The sequence below is a fragment of the Tursiops truncatus genome, chromosome 10, assembly GCF_011762595.2.
Source record: "Tursiops truncatus isolate mTurTru1 chromosome 10, mTurTru1.mat.Y, whole genome shotgun sequence".
NCBI lineage: Eukaryota > Metazoa > Chordata > Mammalia > Artiodactyla > Delphinidae > Tursiops > Tursiops truncatus.
This window is the reverse complement of record NC_047043.1, coordinates 66,037,448-66,062,567: the sequence shown is the minus strand read 5'-3', so window position 1 is coordinate 66,062,567 and position 25,120 is coordinate 66,037,448. Positions and strand designations below refer to the sequence as shown.

Here is a 25,120-nt window from a genome sequence, read left to right as displayed (position 1 = left end):
TTTTTTATTTTATTTTTTTTGGCCGCACCCTGTGGCTTACAGGATCTTAGTTCCCTGACCAGGGATCGAACCCGTGTGCCCCGCAGTGGGATCGCAAGAGTCCTAACCACTGGACCACCAAGGAATTCCCTGCATATGCTTCTTTAAAAAAACAAAAACAAAAAAAACTCTTTTCAAATGTAAAAACTAGCTCTCAGGCTGTACAAAAACAGGCCACAGGTCATATTTGGCCTGCGTCACAATTTGAAGGATTAGACTGTGATCTCCAATGTTAGCCTAAGGTTTCAAATTGTTCTTTGCAGAGAAATCGCATTGGATAAAAAAAGAAACTCTAAGAAAGAGAAGAAATGCAAGAAGGTCCTCACAAGAAGCACTGGTTGCAGAGGCATGGAGATAAAAGGGGGCTGGTGCAACCCCGGATGGTCTCACTCTGCAGGGGTTGTATCACTCTTTACCAAAGACACACACTCGGCACTTTCTCTTCCTACCTGAACACAAGGATCTTGTCTCCAAGCTTCACACTTTCCTCAATCAGGTGGAAAAGCAGTACCATCTTGGGAGAGTTCTCTAAGACACCAGTCTGGTAATTAGTCAAAAGGTCCTTGGCCTATAGGAGAGGAAATGAGGCAGCTTGGAGCAGGTCCATGGCCAGATTACTAGAAATACAATTCTCTCCCTCAAAGGCAGCAGCTCACGGACAACCTTAATAGTTCCCTGCAGACCTTAGCAGTACAGTGCACTGCGCAAGACCCACCCTCTCCCCACGAAAGCTTTGCACAATCCCTTCTCAGCAGTGGTTTATGGCCACAAAAGTATCTGCTTGACTCACCCATTCATATGTGACAATGTTGTTGCCTCGCTCCTGGAAAGGGTTAAAGCCGACCCCTTGTAGGAACTTGCTATTGGTCGCCTCTCCCATTGAGGCGCTGTCCTCACTCTTGCCTTTTGTTCCCTGTGAAGGGCAGCGGGCACTAGTCGCTGATGAACCAAGCTCTTCCACGTCTAAGTCTTGCTCATTGGCCAGGTTCTCCTTCTGAAGGGCTTCGTACAGCACGTCGGGGTGATTCCAGATCTGAGGTTCAAGTTAAAGGGGAGGAAGCATAGGGCAGAGAACAATCTAAGGGTGTCCCAGGGAGTCTGGAAACATGCAGTTATTCAAACACACACCTCCCACAGCACATAGTCACACCAAAAATTAATGTCTCCCCAACCCCCTCATGGTCAAAGAGCCTGCACATTCATTTTCAGTAACCAACTCTGATTGCTATGATACATGAATGGGAGAATTCACACCAGGAGGCATGCCAGTATGATTGGTACACAACCAAAAAGGCTGTGTCACAAGTCTTGCATTCTTATTTAAGCAACAACAAGAACATTCCTGTTTCACCATGTGGCTACAGCCAACTACTGTATGAAACTATGAAACAAGACCAATCTCTCCCTATGGACAAATGTATCTAACTTACAGATGATCAACCGTAAGTCATTTCAGGGACTATTCGTGGCAGAAGTTGAGAATTCCAGGGGAAAGAGAGGGGGGGCGTGGGAAGGGTATGTATGCACCGCAGCATCCTCAAGACCATGTCTGCTTTAGCTTGCTTGCCCTGGTCTAGGACTGTGGGTACAAAAGAAATATTTTGAAACCCATCTGTCCCCAGACACACACCTTCAGCTGACTTATTAAAGCAGTGCTCAATTGGAAATAATATCCAACAGGTTGGTTGAGAGCTGTCAAAGAAACAGATCCTTTGTGAGGCAACAGAGAGCATCTGGCCAGGTCAAAGACAAGTCAGGGTCCATCAACCTGTTCACGAGGCTCAGTGCTAAAGACACCTAGGCCTTGCTGTCCCCAAACCATCTTAAGCATTATCAGAATGAAAGAGATCTTGATCTGATTAAATACAGAATCAAATGGAAGGTATCCCTAATAATGTGTCTATGCTATGTATTTCTTGAATCCTGATTACGCTAGCAGTCAAAAATTTTGTCCCACGATGTTCCACCATCACTCCATTTCTCAGGTGAAAAAAATCAGTGAGAAAGGAAGTGACTTCTCAAGTTTGGTATAACAAGTTGCACATTTGCAAGGGGCACCATTTACATTATAGTCTATGAGTGGCACTCCCGGGAACTGTCTTGCCTTGGAGCCCTCAATTCAGTGAACTTCTTCCTTTATCAAGGACTCCCAGCAGGAACAACTCCCTTGGGACCGTGAGCATCCTTAGTCTGTGTCTTAGTATTCCCTGAGGCCTCAACACACCTTGCAGCAGACACAGAAAGCCTTGAGAGGGTTCAGCCCCAGCCAGCCGCTGCTACCACAGTCCCGGAAGCGGTCCATGAACTGTGTATACAGATCTCGCTGGATCTTAGAGAGTCGCACCAGGATCACATTTTCTTCCTTGGCAGGGAGATGAATCTTCAGCACAGTGTGGCCTCTCCTACAAAGGTACAGATCAGAATTGACAAGGCAGTGTGCCCAGGAGGGGTCAGTGCAGGATAAAAACAGAACCCTGCATTTCTGCCACACTGCCTTCTTTAGGATCTCAACATTCACAACAGCCTTACCATAATGTGGATTGGCTCAGCAACCATCAAGAAACTTATTTTGAGTATAAAAACTAAAGCAAAGAGGCAGAGTGACCTGGGAACTCCAGGTTCTTACCCTAATCTAGGGCTGCTTCTCTAAGCTTTCTCCACACATGCCATCTTAACAAGGAAAAACAAGGAGATGCTTCAGACTGGCCTAACCTACATCTTCTAAGATGCTGAAACTGGTGAAGCCATACCCCTGAGAACCACCACTTTATTCTTTCACTCAAGTCATTAGAATGGTAGCTGTCTCCTGCTTCTCTCAGCAAGTAAGGCAGATATCCCTAGTAACCTCAAAGATTAACTTCTGAGAAAAGCACTTCTGGACCAGACTCAGAGACTGAAATATTGGATATCCACCGTCTGCTAGCTATTCAGGAAAAGCTATTCAGTAAAAGGAAAGTTGTACTATTGCCCTACTAGAAAGGGGCCCTCCCACTGTTACCACCTTTCCCCTTCAGGAAAGCCTTGTCATGTCTATTCCACCAGGGCTCTCCAAGGATTTAGAAAACAGAGCCCTGAGGATGGCTCACCTCTGCACAAAGCCCTCTAGGAGGCTGTGCAGGACATGGCTCCGGTACCGCATGAGGCGGACATCCTGAGGCGTGCTGTCAATACACTGTCCATTCAGGATGGGGCGCTCAAACATGTTGCTGAACTCCTGCCGGGTGCCAAGGAAGTCTGGGCGCACAAAGTCCACCATGCACCAGTACTCGATGAGGTTGTTCTGCAGGGGGTATCCAGTCAGCACCACCCGGCGGCGAGAGCGAATGTTCTTCAGGGCCTGTGAGGTGCTGGCCTGGCAGTTTTTGATGCGGTGTCCCTCGTCACAGATTACCACATCAGGGCCAGGGCGGCATAAGGCCTTCTCAAACTCTAGGGAGGGAAGAGGATCCGGAGTAAGAGGGTGAGAGGGTCTGCTCTTAGTCAACAATATGAGAAGTAGGGGTGCACCCTGGAGGAGACAGAAGAAATGAAGGAAGCAGGAAAGCAAGAGTCAGCCCCCATTGGTGAAAGGGAGCCAGCCATTCAAGCTCCTGTGCATTTGGTGTGACACATTAACCTGGCCTATTGACTCTTGCAGTAAATATCCCTTTTCCCTCTTTCCTTTCCTTAATTTTTTTCCCTTTAGGCTAAGAGTAAAACTGACTTGCATTCCTAGGGCTTATACCAACTAGGTAGCAGACAGCATGACTTTACAGAGTACCAGCCTAGGATTAAAAATGAGTCTGGATGATTTTGATGGGAATAATCCAGACACTTCCACTGGCTCTCACCATTGTCTTGGTGCCATCTGAGAGCTGGCTGGTGGGAACTAACTAAAGGACAAGGTCTTCCTGGAGTTACTCGCCAGTCAACGCTAAATGGCAAATTCAGCCACAGAAGCAAACCCAAAAAACAGAATCTCATAGATGAAGAGATCTATAAAATGAAACAGCCTCTGAACCTTAAAAAAAATTTTCTTCCCCAAATAGACCAAGGCCCCATAGAAGAGGGAACAGAACTAGAACTATGAGAAAAATGGCTTTCACCAAAAAACAAGAAAATTGGGATAAATTCTTCTTTTATAAATCCACAAACAACATTATTACTACTCTGTATATTAGCGATTTAAATACTTTATATTTTCTTAATGCTATCTCACAACATCTCTGGGAAGTGGTGAAGGGAGCAGTTACTCTTCTAACTATTCTATGAAAGACACAGAGGAGTCTCCCCCATGCCAGCCTGTGGCCTGGCCTACCCAGAATTCCACTGCCTGCAGAGAAAGCAATACCTTCTGAGAGCCAGTGCAGGTCATCCCACCTACCTCGGGGACCAGGATTTCTGGTTCATGTCAATACAACTCACATCAATAATGCTTCCCATTTGACTAGGTGCTATAGCAGACACTATTTCTTTTCCCCTGGATCACCCTTTAGAGTATTCCCAGAGAGGCTGCCCACCTCTTCGAAACTCCTGCTGTCGATCTTCCTCATCCAGATCAATGATGACCGGGTGAGAACGTTTCTTGGTTTTCTTCGGTCTACCTGTGGCAAAGGATTTCTTCAGGGTGAGGAGTCTGTACATTTCGTACCCCATCAGCAGCACCCCACCCTCTGACACCCAATCAGCCATCACTTTAGCACGAGCTGCCATTGTCCTGCAAGAGTGAACAGAAAGAAAGTATTATTGCTTCCCCTGCTCCCCAGGAAAAATTCCTCACAGTCAAAGCTGTGTTCATGTACATTCAGAAGTCCTTATTGCCAAAGACTTCATGTGGCAGCATCACAGGGCTGGCCAGCTGCCCAAGGACTTTCCCACCATTCTAGAGACACTAATTGCACTAAGGATGGACTGGTTCACTGATGATGGTTAAATAACAAAAAACAGAAATTCAATGGCACAAGACAAGCAAAAGTGACAACCTCCCTGGATGTACATTCATGACTACAATTCTACATTTGAGGGAGAATTTCAAGTTATTCCCACAATGAATACTAAGTAGTAAAAGCAAGGGCAACATTCTGCCTTTCACCTGCCCAGGTCCTCGTGAATAAAGAGCCAAGGACGCACAGTAAAGGAAAAAGAACAGCAGAGACCGGATGCCACTCAGCACAGTCCCTCTACTCCTAAACAATTGAGCCCTGGCTGTATTTCATTGACTGCTGTGTGGACTGACAGTCCTGAAATCTAGGAAAGAGCAGGTGATCAGCCACCAGTGGGGCCACTCATAGTCTCCTCATTTTGATGTGTGTGACCAAACATCACAAAAGGTGGTCTCTGCAGAAAAGAAAGTCTACCTTCTCAATTATCCATATCAACGAGGGGAAAGGGTAGCATGGATTGCTGGCTTGGATCAAGAAATAGCTTTAGATTTTTGGAAACCAGGTTGAATTTACGGAATGGAAATATAAATAATTTTCTTTAAATCTGAAACAAAAAAAGGTTTGCACCTTTCAAAGCCTGGAAGTTGTACTGTTAAAGGTCAAATATAGATTGGTGCTTAAAAGAAGAGACTGGTGATTAGGTTTCTAACAAAAGATAAATGTAAGAGGTGAAAAGTTAGGAGATGGAAAGTTTCATTTTATCATGTTGAATTTTATTACTATACACGTGGGAAAACGTGACCATGTACACAGATTTTTCAGGATATAAAAACATCTTCAAGCAGAATACAAGAAATTTTCCAGGCTACATGACTCTGACTTTACTGAAAAACTAGGCAGAGAAAAAATGAGTAGCAAGAAGAGAGAGGGGGATACATCAAGAAACCAAAAGGAATCTGGGAGGACAGGCACATACCCAGATAGACTGCCTTGACATCCAGATCCTGGGAAGAAGTCTAAAAGGAAAGGGGGGGACCTTCCCTGGTGGCGCAGTGGTTAAGAATCTGCCTGCCAATGCAGGGGACACAGATTCAAGCCCTGATCCGGGAAGGTCCCACATGCCATGGAGCAATTAAGCCCGTGCACCACAACTACTGAGCCTGTGCTCTAGAGCCCGTGAGCCACAACTACTGAGCCCATGTGCCGCAACTACTGAAGCCCGCACTCTGCAACAAGAGAAGCCACCGCAACGAGAAGCCCGCACACTGCAACAAAGAGTAGCCCTTGCTCACCGCAACTAGAGAAGGCCTGCGCACAGCAACGAAGACCCAAGCCAGCCAAAAGTAAATAAATAAAATAAATAAAAATTTTAAAATAATAATAAAAAAAATAAAAGGAAAGGGGCAGAGAGGAGAGGGCAGGCCACCTACTTGTGCTCATCATTCAAGATGTGAACTTTAAAGAACCGAGGCTGGACTTCTTCAGGCTTGTTGTCAGCTGGAAGGGCTTCAGGAGCTGGGAGCCACATGTTGAACTCTGCCAGCCAGTTCTGAAGAGTATTAACCTATCAGAAAGTCAAGTCCAAAAAGAGAGTTTTAGGGAACAAGCTCAGAGCTGAGCTAATAAGGCTTTTTAGTGCCCAGTAAGGCATTACTCCAGAGCTCTGCAGAGGGGTGACCAAGTGGTGCCTTCCCACTTACCGGCACAATGGCAAGGACGGTTTTGGCTGGCGTGTGGCGGAAGAGGACATCGATGAAGGAGATCACTTGCAAAGTTTTCCCCAGTCCCATGCTGTGGGCCAGGATACAGCCAAAGCCACTACTGGTCTTAAATCGCTCCAAGGACTCAACCAGGTTATCATACAGGAACCGGATCCCACCAATCTGACAGGGAACAAACACAAACAAATATCTTTGGCTGGCAAAGACCAGGGGTCTAGTTTACTTACTTTGGAAGTAGTCAGAATTAAGTAAATGAGCAGACATTATACCAGAGAGCTGGTGTGGATGGCTGCAGAAGTTTCCCTGAACCCTGACTAGTTTATTGGCTGGTGACGTTCTTCTTGGAGAAAACACAGAAAAGCATTCCCCTGGTATAGTGGCCCATCTGAGGCAAGAATCTTGAGTACCAAATTCCTGACTGGGTCCTTCACTTAGGCTTGGTCTGGCTGACCTTGGCTGCTCACCTCAAGGCAGCCCATTTCACGAGGAGCTATTCTTACTGTTAAGAGTTCTTACGTTGAGTCAACCTCTGCCTTCACAGAGCTTTCACTCACTGGTCCTGGTTCCAGGTTCTGGGTCAACACAAACTACTCTGATCCTTCCTATCAGAAAGTCCCTCAGACTTCTGAGTTCTCACATCTCTTCCAGAGCCACAACTCCCTAATCAAAGCACTGCTCTCCAGAGAGTATCTCAATCAGTCTTTCAGATCTCACAGAAGGAGGCTCAAGATTATTCAGCCAAAAGATTAGCACCTTCTACATGATAGGGCATCTCTCAGGCTTGTCCCTTCCCATTCATCAGGAATCCTGAAGCATCAACTGCTAGGAGGAAGAATCAGGCCTTTCCAATAGCTGCTCATGGTACCAAACAAGTACTTCACAGGCTGTGATGCGGGTGACGTCCACAGCAAGGAAGCTGAAAGGAGACCAAGAGAAGAGTCCAGATTTGCTGTACCTGATGCGGTTTCACTGCCCGTGCCAACTGCGGGGCCAGGAAGACATTCTCCTCCTCCGGAGGGTGGTTCAAGTTGACAAGGACCCGCCCCAGAGCATCGCGCTGGTTTAAGACGTCATTCACATGGGTGCCTCCTTTCTCCTCTTCCTCATCCTCCTCACTGACAGACTCACTGCTGTCCACAATGTGCAGAGTGTCCTCCTCTCCAGAGCTCAATTCAATCACCTCTGAGGCAGCCAACAAAACAAAACAAAAACTCAGGAAGCAGAGATAATTTACTGCTCGTTGTTAAAACAGGAGAGCATGGAAACAAAGTTAGAACTTGTTATCACTTGTAAAAATTTTTGTTTCTATTATTTCTCTCTTTTAGCTTCATGTTAAGACAAGGGGAAAACTTATATTTACCAAGGAGACTCAGGGAAATTTGTCACAGTCAGACCCCAGACTGAATGAGGAAGGACTGAACAATCTTCTATTCAAAGGTACAGCCAATCTCTCAGGGCAAACACTGGGTCAGGAGGAAGGAGGGGCACCTCTGGCTCAATCTTACCATCTCGACTGCTTTTTTCATCCTCACTGCCACTGCTACTGTCCAAACAAATCACTTCCTGGGTCAAGACCCGAGGAGGCAGTTGGGGTCCATCACTTGCTCTTAAGACAATTTCCTCTGGGGAAAAAAAGATGGAAGGGAATGTCAAAACCACATTTAGCTCAAACATATTTTCCCAAATGATTTGCCATCCTCCTCCTTTGTTGCTCTCTGGGGAACTATCCCCTGAGAAGACAAGTAGAGGGCATCTGAAAAACCCCAGTCTTCTTCCCAAATTCCCTTTTCTCTACTGGCTCTTACTTCCTAGTATTCACCTGACCACTAGAAAATGTCCTAATCCCTTGGCATGTTAACATCCAAAGTTATGGATGAAAATCTAAATAACATCAATTTGAGGAGGTACATTTTTATCCATCTTACTTTTCAAATGAGATCCTTCTGATCACGTGCTTCTAAGAACTGAATGGATTGAAAGGATTCCTGAGAGGCCACCATCTTATTCCAGCTCTGTCCTTGACCACAGTGTGCACTGAGGGTCTCTTCTCCCTGCAGCGCGGGGCCTTTCCTGCCACCTCCACTGCTTACCGGGAAGGAACTCCAGGGGAACGGTGGGAATGGGGGCTGCGTAATCCTTCCTCTGCTGTTCCAGGCGTTTTCTTCTTTCCAATTCTTCCTGTTGTGCTGCTTTGGTAACTGGCTCCAACTGATCCTCCCGGAGCAGCTTGCTAAACATTTAAATAAGAGAGAGTACTTGGGTTCACTTGAGATTTGGGCAATGTAATGTCAAGATAAAGAGGGAAACCATCATTGCTGGGCTCAGAGAGCTGAGGTGGGAGAAGCCATATCAGTCCCACTACACCCATGAAATGGGCAAGGTAAAAAAATAAATGGGACTTCAAGGCTCAGGTGGTTCTGGGCTAATATGTTTTTCATATTATTTAACTTCCTGACAGGTGCCCCTGCTGAATCATCTCTGCACATAACAGATCAAGAGTGAAATAGAGTAATATGTAATTCATAAAGCTGGAAAGCAGTATAAAAAACAGAGGTGTTATATGGGAAAGTAGGATTATGGATGATTCTACATCCTTATTTCCCAAACTTAAAGTAAATTTTCAAGTCATCATTATGTTTAAAAAAAAAATGAGGGTAGGAGGAAAAATATATTTATCTCCTTTCAACAGCAAAATTGTCATTGGTAGAAGAAAGGACTATTGGGGATTTGGATAGTTAAGGAAGTTCACATCTGCTGATCTCTTAGCTCAAGGAAGAAGCCCTGCTTTGGACCAGACAGTTGTCTTCCAACTGTGTTGAGTTCTAAGAAAATAAGAACTCAACTTCTTTTATCTCCTCTTATTTTGAGACAGAAGGAAAAAATAAAGGAAGAAACCAGAGTCCAACCAGAGCATGCTATGGCTGCTTCCCGGGCCTCCAAAGAGTGGGACACTCTCCAGGGGTGCTCGAGTGCCATCCACTTCAGCCCTGTATCCTCTGACAGCCCAGACCCAGTGGTCCTGAGCTGCATCTTCACTATTAATTGGGGCACACAACTTATACTTTTCTCCTTGGGAAATCGGACTCTCCTGCTCAAACCAGTCCTTTTGCTACTGACAGCCTTCAAATGAAGGTAATACTTCTATTCCCTCTCTTCCCCTCTTACCCAGAGCATAGCTCACCGTATGTTTCTCCTCATGTGGGAGGGCTTCTGAGCTCTCTTCTTTTTGGGGTCCTCGGAGGCAAGGCTCTTGCCTTGGTGGCGCCTAAGCTGCTCTGAAGGCTCAGACTGAGATGAGGTAGTTGAAGTGCACCGCGGTGGCCGCTGCCCATCTTCCCCCAGCTGGGCACACTCAGTGCCACACATGTCTTCCAGGGATGGGTCTGAAGAGACAAAGGGAAAGAGGTGCCAGGGACCAACCTTTACTGGAGGAAGAGTGGGTTTTGATGCCAGACACACCAGGGTTCAAATCTCAACTCAGCAACTTATTAGCTGGTGATCCAATAAAGCAAGTTACATCTCTCTGAACCTCAATGGACTTATCTACTCTGGGGCCTGGCCCCCAGAGTAGGCTCACAACAAATGATAGCCATCACTCTTGATATAATTTAGCACTATGATCAGAGTGAGGAAGTGTCATGGTCTCAGACTACTCAGAAAGGGACAACTGAGTTCCCAATACAGCTCACACTCATTTGTATGACTCTAAGCAAGTCTCATCTGCCAACAGGGAGACCACTCCTCCCTTCAGTGTATTAAAGGATTCATTCAATTTACCAACCATTTAATGAGGGATTACAACATGGCAAGCACTGTCCTAGATGCTTCAAGGAATATTTCTAAATTCCTTCCCTTTAAGGAGTTTGTTTTCTAGACATAATAAGGCAAGGTGTGCTAAATACAAGAGGGGCAGGGAAACTGACCTAAAGACCTTCAAAGTTTAAGGTGCCATTTTTCAGCCAAAGGTAATTAGCTAAACCAAGAATAATTGGGCTATGAAAGGTACTATTTCATGGTATGATCACACAAGGAATTATATGGGAGGTAAAATGTAAGTGAGAATTTAAAAGATGAACAGAATGTCTAATGGTATTATTGCAAGAACTGGGGTCTATGTGCACATCCCTCTCCTCATTTGCTGAGCTGCATTCTGTTCACTGGATGGGCAGGCTTTGACAATCACAAAGACCTGTCCCCAAGTCTGCCACAGCCTCCCAGATACAAGCACTACACAACCAAAAGGTCTTTCCCAAAGGTAAGAGGAATTCAGAATAAGAACAGAAATGCTGAAACTGAGGTGCTCTAGTCCATGCCACTTGGCTCTCAGGCAGGAAGGACTCAGGAAGTTTTGTTTTTTGTTGGTATTATTTTTGTTTGTTATTTTGGATTTACCAGTTTTCCACTAGTGTCTTTTTCTGTTATAGGATACTATCTAGGATACTATATTGTGTTTAGCTTTCATGTCTTTTTAGTCTTCCCTAAACTGCAGCAGTTTCTCAGCCTATTCTTGTCTTTCATGACGTTGATTTTTTTTTTTTTTGTCCCTACCAAGGGACTTGTGCAATCTTAGTTCCCTAAGTTTGAACCCAGGCTCCGGCAGTGACAGCGCCAAGTCCAAACCACTGGACCACCAGGGAACTCCCAACCTTGATACTTTTTTGAAGAGTACTGGTCAGGTGTTTTGTAGACTGTCCCCCAATTTGGGTTTGTCTGATGATTAGATTGGGGTTATGACTTTTAGGAAAGAATACCACAGAGGTGAAGTGCTCTTCTCATCACATCTTATCAGGGTACATGATATCAACATGACTTATTACTGGTGACATTAACCTTGAAGTGGTGTCTGCCAGATTTCTCCACTGTAAAATTACTATGTTTCCCTTTCCATATTTTATTCTTAAGAGGCCAATCACTAAGCCTGGCCCACATTCGGGGGGAAGAGAATTAAGCTCCATTTCCTGGAGGGAGGGGCATCAAAGAATTTCTGGACATATATTAAAACCACATACAAAAAAGCTTGGGGGGGGCGTTATTTGAGGCTTTCAGAACACAAATATCCTTAAAAGTTTCATCCACTAATTATAACATTCATCAGTGGATCTTACCTAGAGCAATTATTACTGTGGTGTTCTAATGGTGGTTTTCTATTTCCCTCTTTCCATCTACATTTATTATCTGCAATTTTTCTGTAAGGGAGATTTGTCCCTTCTCCCTCATTTATATATTCAACATTTAAAAAAACATGTCAGGGCTTCCCTGGTGGCGCAGTGGTTGAGAGTCCACCTGCCGATGCAGGGGACACGGGTTCGTGCCCCGGTCCAGGAGGATCCCACATGCCGCAGAGCGGCTGGGCCCGTGAGCCATGGCCGCTGAGCCTGCGCGTCCGGAGGCTGTGCTCCGCAACGGGAGAGGCCACAACAGTGAGAGGCCCGCGTGCCGCAAAAAACAAAACAAAACAAAAATCACATGTCAGTATGGACTCAAGAAGAAACATGCAACCCTGTAGACTTTGGTAAAGGGAGGCCAGGGCTGCCACAGACCTCAATGAGTGAACCAGTAAGCTGATGTCCCCAAGCTGAAAAAAAGACTTACCATGGGTCATCATCCTATGCACTCAACCACCAAAAAATACCAAAGGGCCGTCTCACCAGTCAGTGGCTGAGTCAGAGAATCATGAGTGTCCCAGACATTCTGTTACTGCTCACCTTCCACGGCTTGGTGTAGCCCCTCCTGGCCCTATTACCATTCTGGGTTCCCTATGGTCTATTTCATATTAATGTCAGATTCTAGAACAACATGGAGCTGGAAACTAATGTTTCGCAAGAGATAACAGAGCACAGGGGTTCAGTATAGACACTGAAGCCAGACTGCTGGGGTGTGAACACCAACTCTACCCCTTATTATAACCTTTCTGTTCCTCAATTATAAAAAGGGAATAACAACTGTAGTGTTATTCCTCAGTCTCAGAGGGTTGTAGTGATGATTACATGAGATAGCCTAGATAAAGCGCTAAGACAATGCCTGGCACACAGTAAACATTGTATAAAACAGCTGCTGCTTTTACTATGACTACCACTATTCCAGGTACAAAGAATGGGTTTGGTTTCTTTTCTTCTTTCTTTCCTACAATAACTCTACAAGGTAAGTTTTGCTCCCTTCATTCTAAATATGATAAACTGGGACTTCCCTGATGGCTCAGTGGTTAAGAATCTGCCTGCCAATACAGGTGACACGGGTTCGAGCCCTGGTCCGGGAAGACCCCACATGCCGTGGAACAACTAAGCCCATGCACCACAACTACTGAAGCCCGCGTGCCACAACTACTGAAGCCCGTGCGCCTAGAGGCTGTGCTCCACAACAAGAGAAGCCACCGCAATGAGAAGCCCACGTACCACAACGAAGAATAGCCTCGTTCGCTGCAACTAAAGAAAGCCTGTGCACAGCAACGAAGACCCAAAGCAGCCAAAAATAAATAAATAAATAAAAATAAATAAATATGATAAACTGAAGCCCTAAAAAGTTAAAAAGATTTGCCTATGGGTATACAGGAAATAAGCAGGAAAACAGGAGCAGACAGTTATGAGAATAAGCTTTGTAGTCAGGCAATCCTGGTGTTAAATCCTGGCTTTGTCACTTACTAGCTCTATGTTCATGGGTTCAACTTCTCTGAGCCATAGTTCCTACGTGTGTAAATGAGGATGTAAATAGCTCTCTCATGGAAAATATTATTCTTTAAACCCTGGTCTGCCAAACTCCATACTCCCACAACCACATTCAACAGTCTGGCAGCGCACAAAGCTCTGGAGCTTGGTCAGCCATGCCAGGTAGCAGTATTTATTTGTATGGAGAACTCAAACTTCAGTTATATATCCTAACCAAAGATCAGAAATAAGAAAGCAAAGGGAGAAGCAGAAATGACATATGAAAACAGCATTTTGTTGTTACAAAATGAGTGTTTCTTACACGCACACACCCCTCCACATTCTAAACCTTTCCACTTGAGACTGCCGCAAACCAGACACTGTTCCCTCTCCCATCCCCTGCTTTTAGTTTAGCCTAACATACATTTGAGCATCTGCTATGTATCAGGCCCTGTGCCAAGGCACAATGGAATGGTCCACGTGGGGAAACATGTGTATACGTATACAGTGGAATGCCTAACAGCAATAACACTTGGGGAAAGGACACAATCTAGTCTTGCCTATCACTGGTTATGGGGGCGCTTCCTCGGGAAAGGTGAGACTTGGGTTTAATCTAACAGAATGGGTAGGCACCAGCTAGAAAAGGAAGGAAAAAAAGAACATTCTAGACAGGTAGAGGAGCATAAGCAAAAGGAATACTCTAAACAAGGTGGAATGGTTAGGAAAGTACATGCAGTTCAATATTGGCTAAAATGAACTAAGCAAAATAGCAGCACGAGTGGCCTTCCAACCCAACAACCACTTCCCTGTCTCTTCCCAGGAGCCCCTTGTCCAAGGATAACTTAGGTACAGACCAGAGGTACAGGCCAAGTTTCTTGGATGCTGGCACAGAAGTCAATCCCTGTTCCAGGGAAGACTAATTCCAAGGCCTTTTATTCCTAGCATTCTATATCCCATTGCCTGGTGTTTGGGTAGGGAGGGGAAGCTAATGTGGCCATTGTAAAAACTGGGTGGAGGGAGATGGTGGGTGTGGACCTGTGTGCATGCACACACACACACTCACATGTGAATGCCCAGGTTGATTCACTCCCCTGAAGCAGCACTGGAAGCATCTTCCTTGACTCTTACACGGAGAGACCACTAAAGATTTCAGGTAGATAACCTTTGCTTTTTGAACAGCAAAGGGGAAATGGTCAAGGGAGGCACCAAAGAATGTTCATGACGGGACACTGCAATATCATTAACAGGAGCAAGAGGTTAAAACAATCCCCTCTCCATTACCACTAGGTCCACAGCAGGCATTTTATAAAAAGGCCTCCTAAAGACAGCAGAGTCCAGGGTGGTTAAGTGGCCTTGGCTCATGGACGTGTTCCACCTGCTGAGGAGACAAGGTGCCATCGCTCCTGTGTCCAGTCAAACATGAGAACTAAAAGAGAAGCTCCAAAGTAGAACTGCAAGTCTGGCTAGTTGTCTTCCCAAATTCACTACCCTCCTTAAACAGTCCTCTCTCATTTCCATCTGAAGCCCTATAGGAGGAAAGCTCAGCAACTCTTGGTCTTCCTTAAAGACTATCATTCCTTCAGGCCTCCCACTCCTCCAAAGAGCTAATACTTCCATAGCATTGTCATATAGTACTATTGTCACCTTCCTCCTAACTCACAGCCCTGAATTCTTCCCTCCTAATTGGGAGGCCATCAAATTTTTCCTCCCAAAGAAATAGATGGCTAGACAGCAGGCTCAGGGCTGTGTTGGCACACTTCAACTTGGTGTTTTGCTGGGTCCCTTGACCTGGTTAGATAATGACCTTTGATGGTCTCCTGGCCTTAAGGCCTTTTGTTTTGTTTCTATTTCACAAGCAAATTTATTGAGTAACCACTTGGAGGAACACCTGGAGGCAAGGCTACAGAGTAGGCAGAACAGAGTCAGCGTATAGACGGCAGGCCTTGAATGTCGGTCTAAAGGGTTTGAACTTGATCTGTTGGGCAGTGGGAACTTGTTGCCAACTATTGTATTTATTTCTTCTGGTTTCTACCTTGCAGAGTGGGCTGTTCCTGGGAGGAGGAAGAACAAAACCTGATAGTCTTTGAATGTCACAAATTCACTATCAGACATTCCAACTTGTGAGGCTTGGCTGTGAATTTCTGTCTGGCATGGGTTGAATGTAGCCAAGCACAGTAGTAATTTTTAAATGATCAAACAGTATATACAATTCTCATGCACACTGAGTTCAGACACAGGTTTCCCCTTTCCTTTATATACAGGATACAGGTCTAAATCAGCTCCTTACCACCTAGCATTCTTTGAATCCTTAGCTTCTGTGTTCAACAACTACTATTTGCTTGTTAAAGGGGCTTTAGTTTATGGATGTGCTAATATTTAAAATTTGTTGTCATGTAAGTCAGTGTTTTACAAGTGCTTCATTACTGCTTCATAATGCTACGGTGAAGTTTCTGGTTTCTACATAACATTATAATATACACTACATCTTAAACTATTCTTAATAATACAACTGCTATTTCCCTAAGTCAAAATATAACTTTTCACTGTGCTCTTTTGTACCTTCTGAATATTGAACCATGTGAATTTACAACCTAACCGAAATAATTAATTTAACTTTCAAAAAATAGCCCACCCCAAAATTCTAGAGTATAATCCACCAAAAGTCACTGAGGAAAAAAGATTAAAGATTCAACAAGGAGGTAGAGACATGTGCTTTGACAAAGGAAAATTAGTGTCTTCATGGTTTAAAAGTCAGTGACTACTACCACCCAAGTTCAGGATCATAGAATCAGACCTGGTGGCAGATACCTCTGAACTTTCTCCCTCATGCAAGCCAGCTGTGAGCAGTGATCACCAGAGTTATATAAACACCAATGAACACTTACATAAGCTTCTCAGGAACAAGTTATGAACACCATCACAACAAATATGATAGTCAAATGAGTAGCTTTGAAAAAAAAAACCTACATTTCATTCATTAGGGGTATAAGGTACAAACACTTCCAGGGCCCTTTCTCCAGCTATTCCATTTCTTCTTCCTCCTCAATCTCATCTATATAAACAAAGATCAGTGGATTCCAAGTCTTACCATGTACCTCCCGACGTGATGTGGTAGAATATGTGCACGACAACCTATGATGTATGTGTGTCAAAACACTCAACCTGGGCTTCCCTGGTGGCGCAGTGGTTGAGAGTCCGCCTGCCGATGCAGGGGACATGGGTTTGTGCCCCGGTCCAGGAGGATTCCACATGCCGTGGAACGGCTAGGCCCGTGAGCCATGGCCGCTGAGCCTGCGCGTCCGGAGCCTGTGCTCCGCAACGGGAGAGGCCACAGCAGTGAGAGGCCCGTGTACAGCAAAAAATAAAAAAATAAAATAAAATAAAATAAAATAAAATAAACACTGAACCTGAACCTGAACACACCTTGATATCTCATTCCCAGTTTGCAAAAATACAGGGAACAAAGGACTATGTTAAACTTGATAAACAAGACCATAGGGGTACAATCAGCAAAGTCTAGAAATGTGTGCAACTGCAGAACAAGTGAATCCTTTTCTTCTATAAATAAGTTGCAAGGAGAAAAAGAAAACAAAAAAGAGGTAGGTTATATCTTAGCTGTACTTAAAAAGTTTATATGCTAAAGAGATTTAAAAGACAAACCAACTAAATGTAGACCTTGTAGGGATTTTAATAAATTAACAGTAAAAATATTTTTTAAAGATAATCAGGGATTATCTGGATATTTTATGATATAAGGAATTATTGATTTTAAAAAATTAGGTATGATAAAGAGCCTGTGCTCTGCAACGGGACAGGCCACAAACAGTGAGAGGCCTGCATAACGCAAAAAAAAACCAAAACAAAACAACAAAACTATGTCTATTTTTTTATTATGTTTGAGATTTTCCAGAATAAAAAATTTACAGTTTTTTTAACTTTAAAGTTTTAATGGAAAATAAAATGTAACAGGCACTAACCTCTAAACTATTTAGGTCTCAACTTTTCCACATTTGGTAATATATATTTATTTTATACTGGTAATCAACAAATACACATCATTTTGTGTTCTACTTTTTTTTTTTTTTTTTTGCGGTACACATCATTTTGTGTTCTACTTTTTTTTTTTTTTCCCTGTTGTGGCCTCTCCCGTTGTGGAGCACACGCTCCGGAAGCACAGGCTCAGCGGCCATGGCTCACGGGTCTAGCTGCTCCGCGGCATGTGGGATCTTCCCGGACCGGGGCACGAACCCGTGTTCCCTGCATTGGCAGGCGGACTCTCAACCACTGCGCCACCAGGGAAGCCCTTGTGTTCTACTTTTAATCACTTGTTTTATATATAAATATTTCTTTGATATAGTCCACATGTCATTTTAATGCAAGCTAACAGCATACCACAGAATATTTTGTCATTCCCCTGCAGCTGGGCATTTGGGCTGTACTTTATTTTTCATTCACATCTATACTGGCATAAGCACCCTTGTACGAATTATTTTTCCTTTTGATTTACATATCTGTGGTATAATCCACTACAGCTGGGGAAATGAGCAAAGAGTATTAATGTTCAGGGATTGGCAAGCTTTTTCTATAAAGAGTCAGAGAGTAAATACTTTAGATTTTGTGGGCCATAAGGTCTCTGTTGCAACTACTTAACTGTGCTGTTGTAGCTCAAAAGCAACCATACGTAAACAAATGAGTGAATGAGTGCAGCTCTGTTCCAGTAAAACTTTATTTACAAAAACAGGCAGAAACAATCCTGAAAACGAACAAAGGTGGAGGACTCACAATTCCTGATTTCAAAACTTGCAACAAAGCTACAGTAATCAAAACAGTGTGATACTGGCATAAATAGAGATATATAGATCAATGCAATAGAATAGAGCCCAGAAATAAACTCTCACATATATGGCCAAAATGATTTTCAACAAAACTGCCAATACCATTCTATAGGAAAAGGGCAGTTACTTTGCCAAATGGTACCAGGAAGCTGGATATCCACATGCAGAAAAATGAAACTGGACCCTTACCATATACAAAAATTAACTAAAATGGATCAAAGACCTAACTGTAAAGCCTAAAACTACGAAACTCTTAGAAGAAAAACATAGGGGGAAAACTTCATGACATTGGATTTGGCAATGATTTCTTAGATATGACACCAAAGGCATAGGCAATAAAAGAGAAACAAACAAACAAACAAACAAACTGGACTTCATGAAAACTTTAAAACTTTGCACATCAAAAGACACTATGAACAGGGCTTCCCTGGTGGTGCAGTAGTTAAGAATCTGCCTGCCAGGTTCAAGCCCTGGTCCAGGAAGATCCCACATGCCATGGAGCAATTAAGCCCATGTGCCACAACTACTGAGCCTGCACTCTAGAGCCTGCAGGCCACATCTACTGAAGCCCGTGCACCTAGAGCCCATGCTCTGCAACAAAAGAAGCCACTACAATGAGAAGCCTGCGCCACGCAACAAAGAGTAGCCCCCACTCGCCGCAACTAGAGAAAGCCTGTGCAGCATGAAGACCCAATGCAGCCAAAATTAAATAAATTAAAAAAAAAAAGACACTGTGAACAGAGTGAAATGGCAACACATAGAATTTGCAAATTATATATTTATTAAGAGATTAATACCCAGAACACAAAGAGACCTCTTAAAACTCAATAACAAAAGAAAAAACTGATTAAAAAATGGGCAAAGGATATGAACAGTCATTTCCCCAAAGAAGATATACGAATGGCCAAAAAGCACATGACAAGATGTTCGGCATCACTAATCATTAGTGAACTGTAAATCAAAACTACAATAACATACCATCTCACACCCATTAGGATAGCTACTATTAAAAACACAAGTGTTAGCAAGGATGTGGAGAAATTAGAAACCTTATGCACTGTTGGTGGGAATGTAAAATGGTACAGCTGCTGTGGAAAACAGTATGGCAATTCCTCAAAAAATTAAACATAGAATTACCATATGATCTAGCCATTCCACTCCTAGATATACACTCAAAAGAACTGAAAGTAGGATCTCAAAGAAATATTTATACATTCACGTTCACAGCAGCCCAAGTACCCACAGACAGAGGAAAGGACAAGCAAAATGTGATATATACATACAATGGAATATTATTCCTTACAAAAGGAAGGAAATTCTGACACATGCTACCACATGGATAAATCAGGACATTATGTTAAGTGAAATAAGCCAGTCACAAAAAGACAAATACTATATGACTCCACTTATATGAGGTACTTACAGTAGTTAAAATCATAGAGACAGAATGTAGAATCGTGGTTCTCAAGGTTCGCAAGGGCTGGGGGGAGAAGGGAATGGGGAGTAATTGTTTAATGAGTACAGAGTTTCAGAATGGGATGATGAAAACATTTTGGTGATAGACAGTGGTGATGGTTGCAACAACAATGTGAATGTACTTAATGCCACAGTATTGTACACTTAAAAATAGCTAAAATGCTAAATTTTACGTTACATATATTTTACCACACACGCAGAGTTGACTTAGTTGTTATGCTAAGTTAAAGTTAGACACAAAAGGCAGCATATTGTATGATTCCATTTACAGAAATGCACAGAACAGGTACATCTATACAGACAGAAAGTAGGACAGTGGTTGCCAAGGGCTGAGGGAGAGGATAATAGGAGTGTCTGCTTACAGGTAACAGGGTTTCTTTTTGGGGTGGTGAGGATGTTCTGATATTAGAAAGTGGAGATGGTTGCACAACCTTGTGAATATACTAAAACCCACTGAATTGTATACTTTAAAGTGGTGAATTATATCTCAAAAAAACACACACACTTTTTTTTTTTTTAATGTTGGCTTGGTGCTTCTGCTTCCAGCTAAGACGGAATAGCGTGAGGCAAACCAAAGGTGGCACCAAGAACAGCTAGGAATATGTTAGCAAATTTAAACAAACAAACAACAACAAAACTCTTTTGAAGGCATTGAAGAGATGCTGAGACAACCAGGAGTTGAAGGGACAAGATTCCAGAGGCAGAGAATGCTGCGCAACCATGAAAAAGAATGAAATCTTGCCATTTGTTGCAACATGGATCGACCTGGCGGGTATAAGTGAAATAAGTCAGAGAAAAACAAATACCATATTTCACTTGTATGTAGAATCTAAAAAACAAAACAGGAACAAACAAAATGAAACAGAAATAGACTCATAGATACAGAGAACAAACTGGTGGTTGTCAGAGGGGGTATGGGGAGACAGAGGAAATAGGCGAAGGGGATTAAGAGGTACAAACTTCCAGCTATAAAATAAATAAGTCATGGGGATGTAATGTACATGTATAGGGAATATAGTCAATAATACTGTAACAATTTTGTATGGTGATGGATGGTAGCTGGTCTCACTGTGGTGAGGGGCACCTGGAACTCTCACGTACTACTGACAGGAGTGTGAAGAGGTACAGTCATGTTGGAAAACATTTTGGCAGTTTCTTATAAAGTTAAACATAAACGTACCATATGACCCAGTAATTCACTTATTGATATTTTATCTAAAAGAAATGAAAACAGGGACTTCCCTGGTGGTCCAGCGGTAAAGAATCCACCTTCCAATGCAGGGGACACGGATTCGATCTCTGGTTGGGGAACTAAGATCCCACATGCCGCGGGGCAACTAAGTCCACATGCCACAACTACTGAGCTTGCGTGCCTCAACGAGAGAGCGCTCTGGACCCTGTGCACCACAACTACAGAACTCACGTGCCCTGGAGCCCGCATATCACAGCTAGAGAGAAGCCTGCATGCCACAACAAGAGAGAAGCCTGTGCACAGCAACAAAGACCTGATGCAGCCAAAAAAATAAAATAAATAAAAATAAAATAAAATAAATGAAAAACATATCTCTAATTTTTTTTAAAAAATCAACTTTACAGGAATGTTCAGAGCAGGTTCATTCATAAGATTAAATGTCCACCAACAGATAAATGTATAAACAAGGGGTAATATATTCATGCAATTGGAATACTACTCAGCAATAAAAAAGAACAAACTATGATCATATGCAACAATACATATGAATCTCACAGACATTATGCTGAGCAAGAGGCCAAAGACAAAAGAATATGTATTGTATAATTCCATGTATATAAAATGCTAGAACAGGCAAAGCTAACCTATAATGACAGAAATCAGTTCAGTGGTTGCCTGGAAAATTGACTACAAACGGGCATGAGAGAACTTTCTGGGAAAATGGATATTTTCTGTATCTTGATTAGGGTGATGATAACATGGGTACATACATTTGTCAACAATCATCGACCTGCACTGGTAAAAAAATGTGAACTTTACTTTATGTAAATTATATAATAAAGTTGATTTTTAAAAATCGTGTGATATTTCTATGTTATTCTTAAAAAGAAATTCATAGCCTTAAATTAATGTCAAAAAGTAACAGAGAGTGGTCCAGAGGTTAAGACTCCATGATCCCAATATAGGGGGCACAGGTTCAATCCCTGTTCGGGGAACTAAGATCCCGCATGAGGCAAAGGGCAGCAAAAAAACAAAAGCAAAAAAAACCAGACAGTAGGGCTTCCCTGGTGGCGCAGTGGTTGAGAGTCCGCCTGCCGATGCAGGGGACACGGGTTCGTGCTCCGGTCCGGGAAGATCCCACATGCCGCGGAGCGGCTGGGCCCGTGAGCCATGGCCGCTGAGCCTGCGCGTCCAGAGCCTGTGCTCCCCAACAGGAGAGGCCCGCGTACCGCAAAAAAAAAACCCAAAAAAACAGAGAGTGAAAATCAATGATGTAAATAAATTTTCTTTTCAAAAAATTAGAAAAAGAACAGGAAACTAAACCCAAAGAAAGCAGTAGGAAGAAAACAATAAAAAGCAGAGGAAAACATACTTTAAAGAGCAAAAGCAAAACCATAAGTTGATTCTTTGAAGCATAGATGCTACATCCTCAGAGAGCCTTACCACCACTGCCACAACCAACACACTGGCTAAAATAGGCCCTTCCTCCCAACCCCTGGGGCTTATTCCCTTTCTTTATTATTTACAGGGTTCTTATCAAGAACCTCTCCTTTTAGACTGTAGCTCCTTGAAGGCAGGGATTCTTTCCATCTCATTCTCCACTATATCCCTCAAGCCTAACAAAAATGCCAGCTGTCTAACAGATGCTCAATAAATATACGTTGAATTTTTCAAAATGAGCTTGTTTCTATTAAAAAAAACTGCCACTAGAGAAAAACACATATGAATAAAAAATCCACCGAAGTATACCAGTTCCTATTCAGTATGTTTATGTTCAATATCTTCAATATATCATCATTTATGAGCGCATATTGATGTTCTCTGTGGACCGAGCTTTCCCTGACTCAATATATGTCATGACAAGCCAATATATTTGCCAATAAGCCTTAAAAAGTTAAAAACTCACACAAACCAAAATGTGATTCACCTTCAAAATAGTCATAGAAGCCAGTTTGAGAGGGAAAAAAATTCTCATCATAGTTGCTCCTTGGGAAGAAATAACCCTTCACAGCATTAATGCTAAAAGTCACTAGAGAATTCTAAATTAAACACATCTTTTAAAGTGAGATCTGAGAGCAAGGGGACCGATATCACTCTAACTAACTTATTAAACAACCTAAGACATGAAGAAAAGAAAGGGCCAGGCTTTCCACTTAGCTCTCACAGGGCTGGGGAACAACTGCAAATCATTTGTAAAAGATACCAAGACTGCACAGGGGTTCTCAATATTGGCCCTGCGGACATTTGGGATTGGGTAATCCTTTGTTGTCGGAGGCTCTCCTGTATATCGTAGGGTGTTCAGCAGCATCCCAGCACCCCCCCCCCCCATCTACTAGATTCTAGTAGCATCTTCCCAGTTGTGACAACCAAAAATGTCTCTATACATTGCCAAAGGTCTCCCTGGGGGCAAAATCAATCCCTGTAGAGAATCACTGCTTATAGCACAATCAAGGCCAAAATACTAAAGAAACAGTCATTTGTAAACACAACTACACCTCTTTTCAGCCCATCTGAAATTCTAGCCCTCTGCTGCAGACAGATTTAATTTTGACTCTGCTCAGCATGATGATGAAGATTTCTGGCCATCTCTGCAACAACAGGCAAGAATTACCAAGTTCTCAGCAAATCAGCCACAAGGTAGGAACTTCTGAGCAAAGGAAAAAAGACAGACTAAGGCTGAAATGTTGAAAGATTCTAGTTTAATTTCTGAATAAGATATAAAGAAATGAGAGAAAATGTAAAGTGAATACTTGGCTTCACTAAAATCTTACAGACAAGGTAATGTCTAGAATAATTTCACAAAATCAAAATTTTAAAAATCCAAATTAAGCCCAAAGATGCTGATGAAAACCACACCCCAATCTTTAAAATATGCCTTTCCTATGTCCTCTCACTTTTTCACTCATGAAATAAAAGACTATCAAACAATGTGAAAGATTGCTTAAACTGACTAAAATGAAATTACAGATTTTTTTTTACATTAAAGAGCACTGTGAGCAACGTTAAGAAATAAGCTACAGACTAGATGCTATTAACAATATAAATAGTAAAGGATTAGTATATCCAGAATATGAACACTTACAAATATGAACACTTAAATATGAAAAACATCATCACCACAAATAGCCAAAACTGACATCGTTACTTGAGAAATTTGAGCTGGTTCTTGAAGTGTTTCCCAGCTTTCTCTAATCACTCAACTTTATTATTCCATCAGTCATAAGAAAACATCCACTATCATCCTTAACATGGTTTTATGCCATGGTTTTATGCCAAACATGAATGGTTTTATGGTTTTATGCCAAACATGAATACTGAATCACCTACTCAGCTTGATTTCCCCCATTCCTTCTATCCCCCAGAATTCCACAAGCAACCCCACACCTAGCCATCATCATGCATTAAGGAAGAGAAATCTTACTGCTGCCCAAGGAACAGAAGGTGGAGAAAGAGCCAACTCCTATCTGGAAATGACTGCAGTTCACTGAGAAACAACACACCACCCAAGGCACCTGGTGACTGTGGCACCTGGCAACCTGCAGCCAGCTTCCTGGTGGGGAGAGCCCTTCCTTCTACACTCTGCCAAGGGACTAAAGAGACAACAGGCTGGTCACTGTTTCCTCAAGAGTTCTCCAAGGGTCTCTCAACTCCCTAGTAATGTGTGTTTTTTTTAAAAGAAATGGGCTAGGGGATTTCCCTGGTGGCACAGTGGTTAAGAATCTGCCTGCCAATGCAGGGGACACAGGTTCGAGCCCTGGTCTGGGAAGATCCCACATGCTGCGGAGCAACTAAGCCCGTGCACCACAACTACTAAGCCTATGCTCTAGAGCCCATGAGCCACAACTACTAAAGCCTGCACACCTAGAGCCCGTGCTCTGCAACAAGAGAAGCCACCACAATGAGAAGCCCGCGCACCACAACGAAGAGTAGCCCTTGCTCGCTGCAACTAGAGAAAGCCTGCGTGCAGCAACAAAGACCCAACACAGCAAAAAATAAAAATAAATAAATAAAAATTTAAAAATAAATAAATAAACAGATCTTTTAAAAAAACTGGGCTAGGCATAAAAAAGAATGAAATTTTGCTATTTGCAACAACATGGATGCACCTGGAAGGTATAATGCTTAGTGAAATAAGTCAGACAGAGAAAGACTAACACTATATATTATCACTTATATGTGGAATATAAAAAAATAAAAGAAACTACTGAATATAACAAAAAAGAAACAAAAACAGATATAGAGAACTAACTAGTGGTTACTAGGAGGGAGAGACAAGAAGGGAGGGGCAAGATAGGGGTAGGGGATTAAGAGGTACAAGCCTCTTATATAAAATAAATAAGCTACAAGAATATAT

The 25,120-nt window shown here is 42.8% G+C and overlaps 1 protein-coding gene across 2 annotated transcripts in view; it reads right to left on the bottom strand.

Annotated features, from left to right (window-relative positions):
* Nucleotides 1–25,120, bottom strand: part of RAD54L2 (RAD54 like 2) — an 87,769-nt gene that overhangs the window by 14,895 nt on the left and 47,754 nt on the right. The window contains exons 1-12 of one of the 2 annotated variants that reach the window (XM_019947675.3): nucleotides 19,522–19,558; nucleotides 9,804–10,005; nucleotides 8,713–8,852; nucleotides 8,128–8,244; nucleotides 7,578–7,804; nucleotides 6,602–6,784; nucleotides 6,332–6,465; nucleotides 4,539–4,735; nucleotides 3,126–3,468; nucleotides 2,264–2,441; nucleotides 830–1,072; nucleotides 489–607 (exon numbers count right to left, since the gene is read on the bottom strand). In XM_019947675.3, coding sequence (XP_019803234.2) covers nucleotides 489–607; nucleotides 830–1,072; nucleotides 2,264–2,441; nucleotides 3,126–3,468; nucleotides 4,539–4,735; nucleotides 6,332–6,465; nucleotides 6,602–6,784; nucleotides 7,578–7,804; nucleotides 8,128–8,244; nucleotides 8,713–8,852; nucleotides 9,804–9,988 — 2,066 coding nt within the window. In that variant the 5' untranslated portion in view covers nucleotides 9,989–10,005; nucleotides 19,522–19,558. Of the gene's footprint in view, nucleotides 1–488; nucleotides 608–829; nucleotides 1,073–2,263; nucleotides 2,442–3,125; nucleotides 3,469–4,538; nucleotides 4,736–6,331; nucleotides 6,466–6,601; nucleotides 6,785–7,577; nucleotides 7,805–8,127; nucleotides 8,245–8,712; nucleotides 8,853–9,803; nucleotides 10,006–19,521; nucleotides 19,559–25,120 lie in introns of those variants that run through there. The other variant, XM_019947676.3, reaches the window with a different exon arrangement.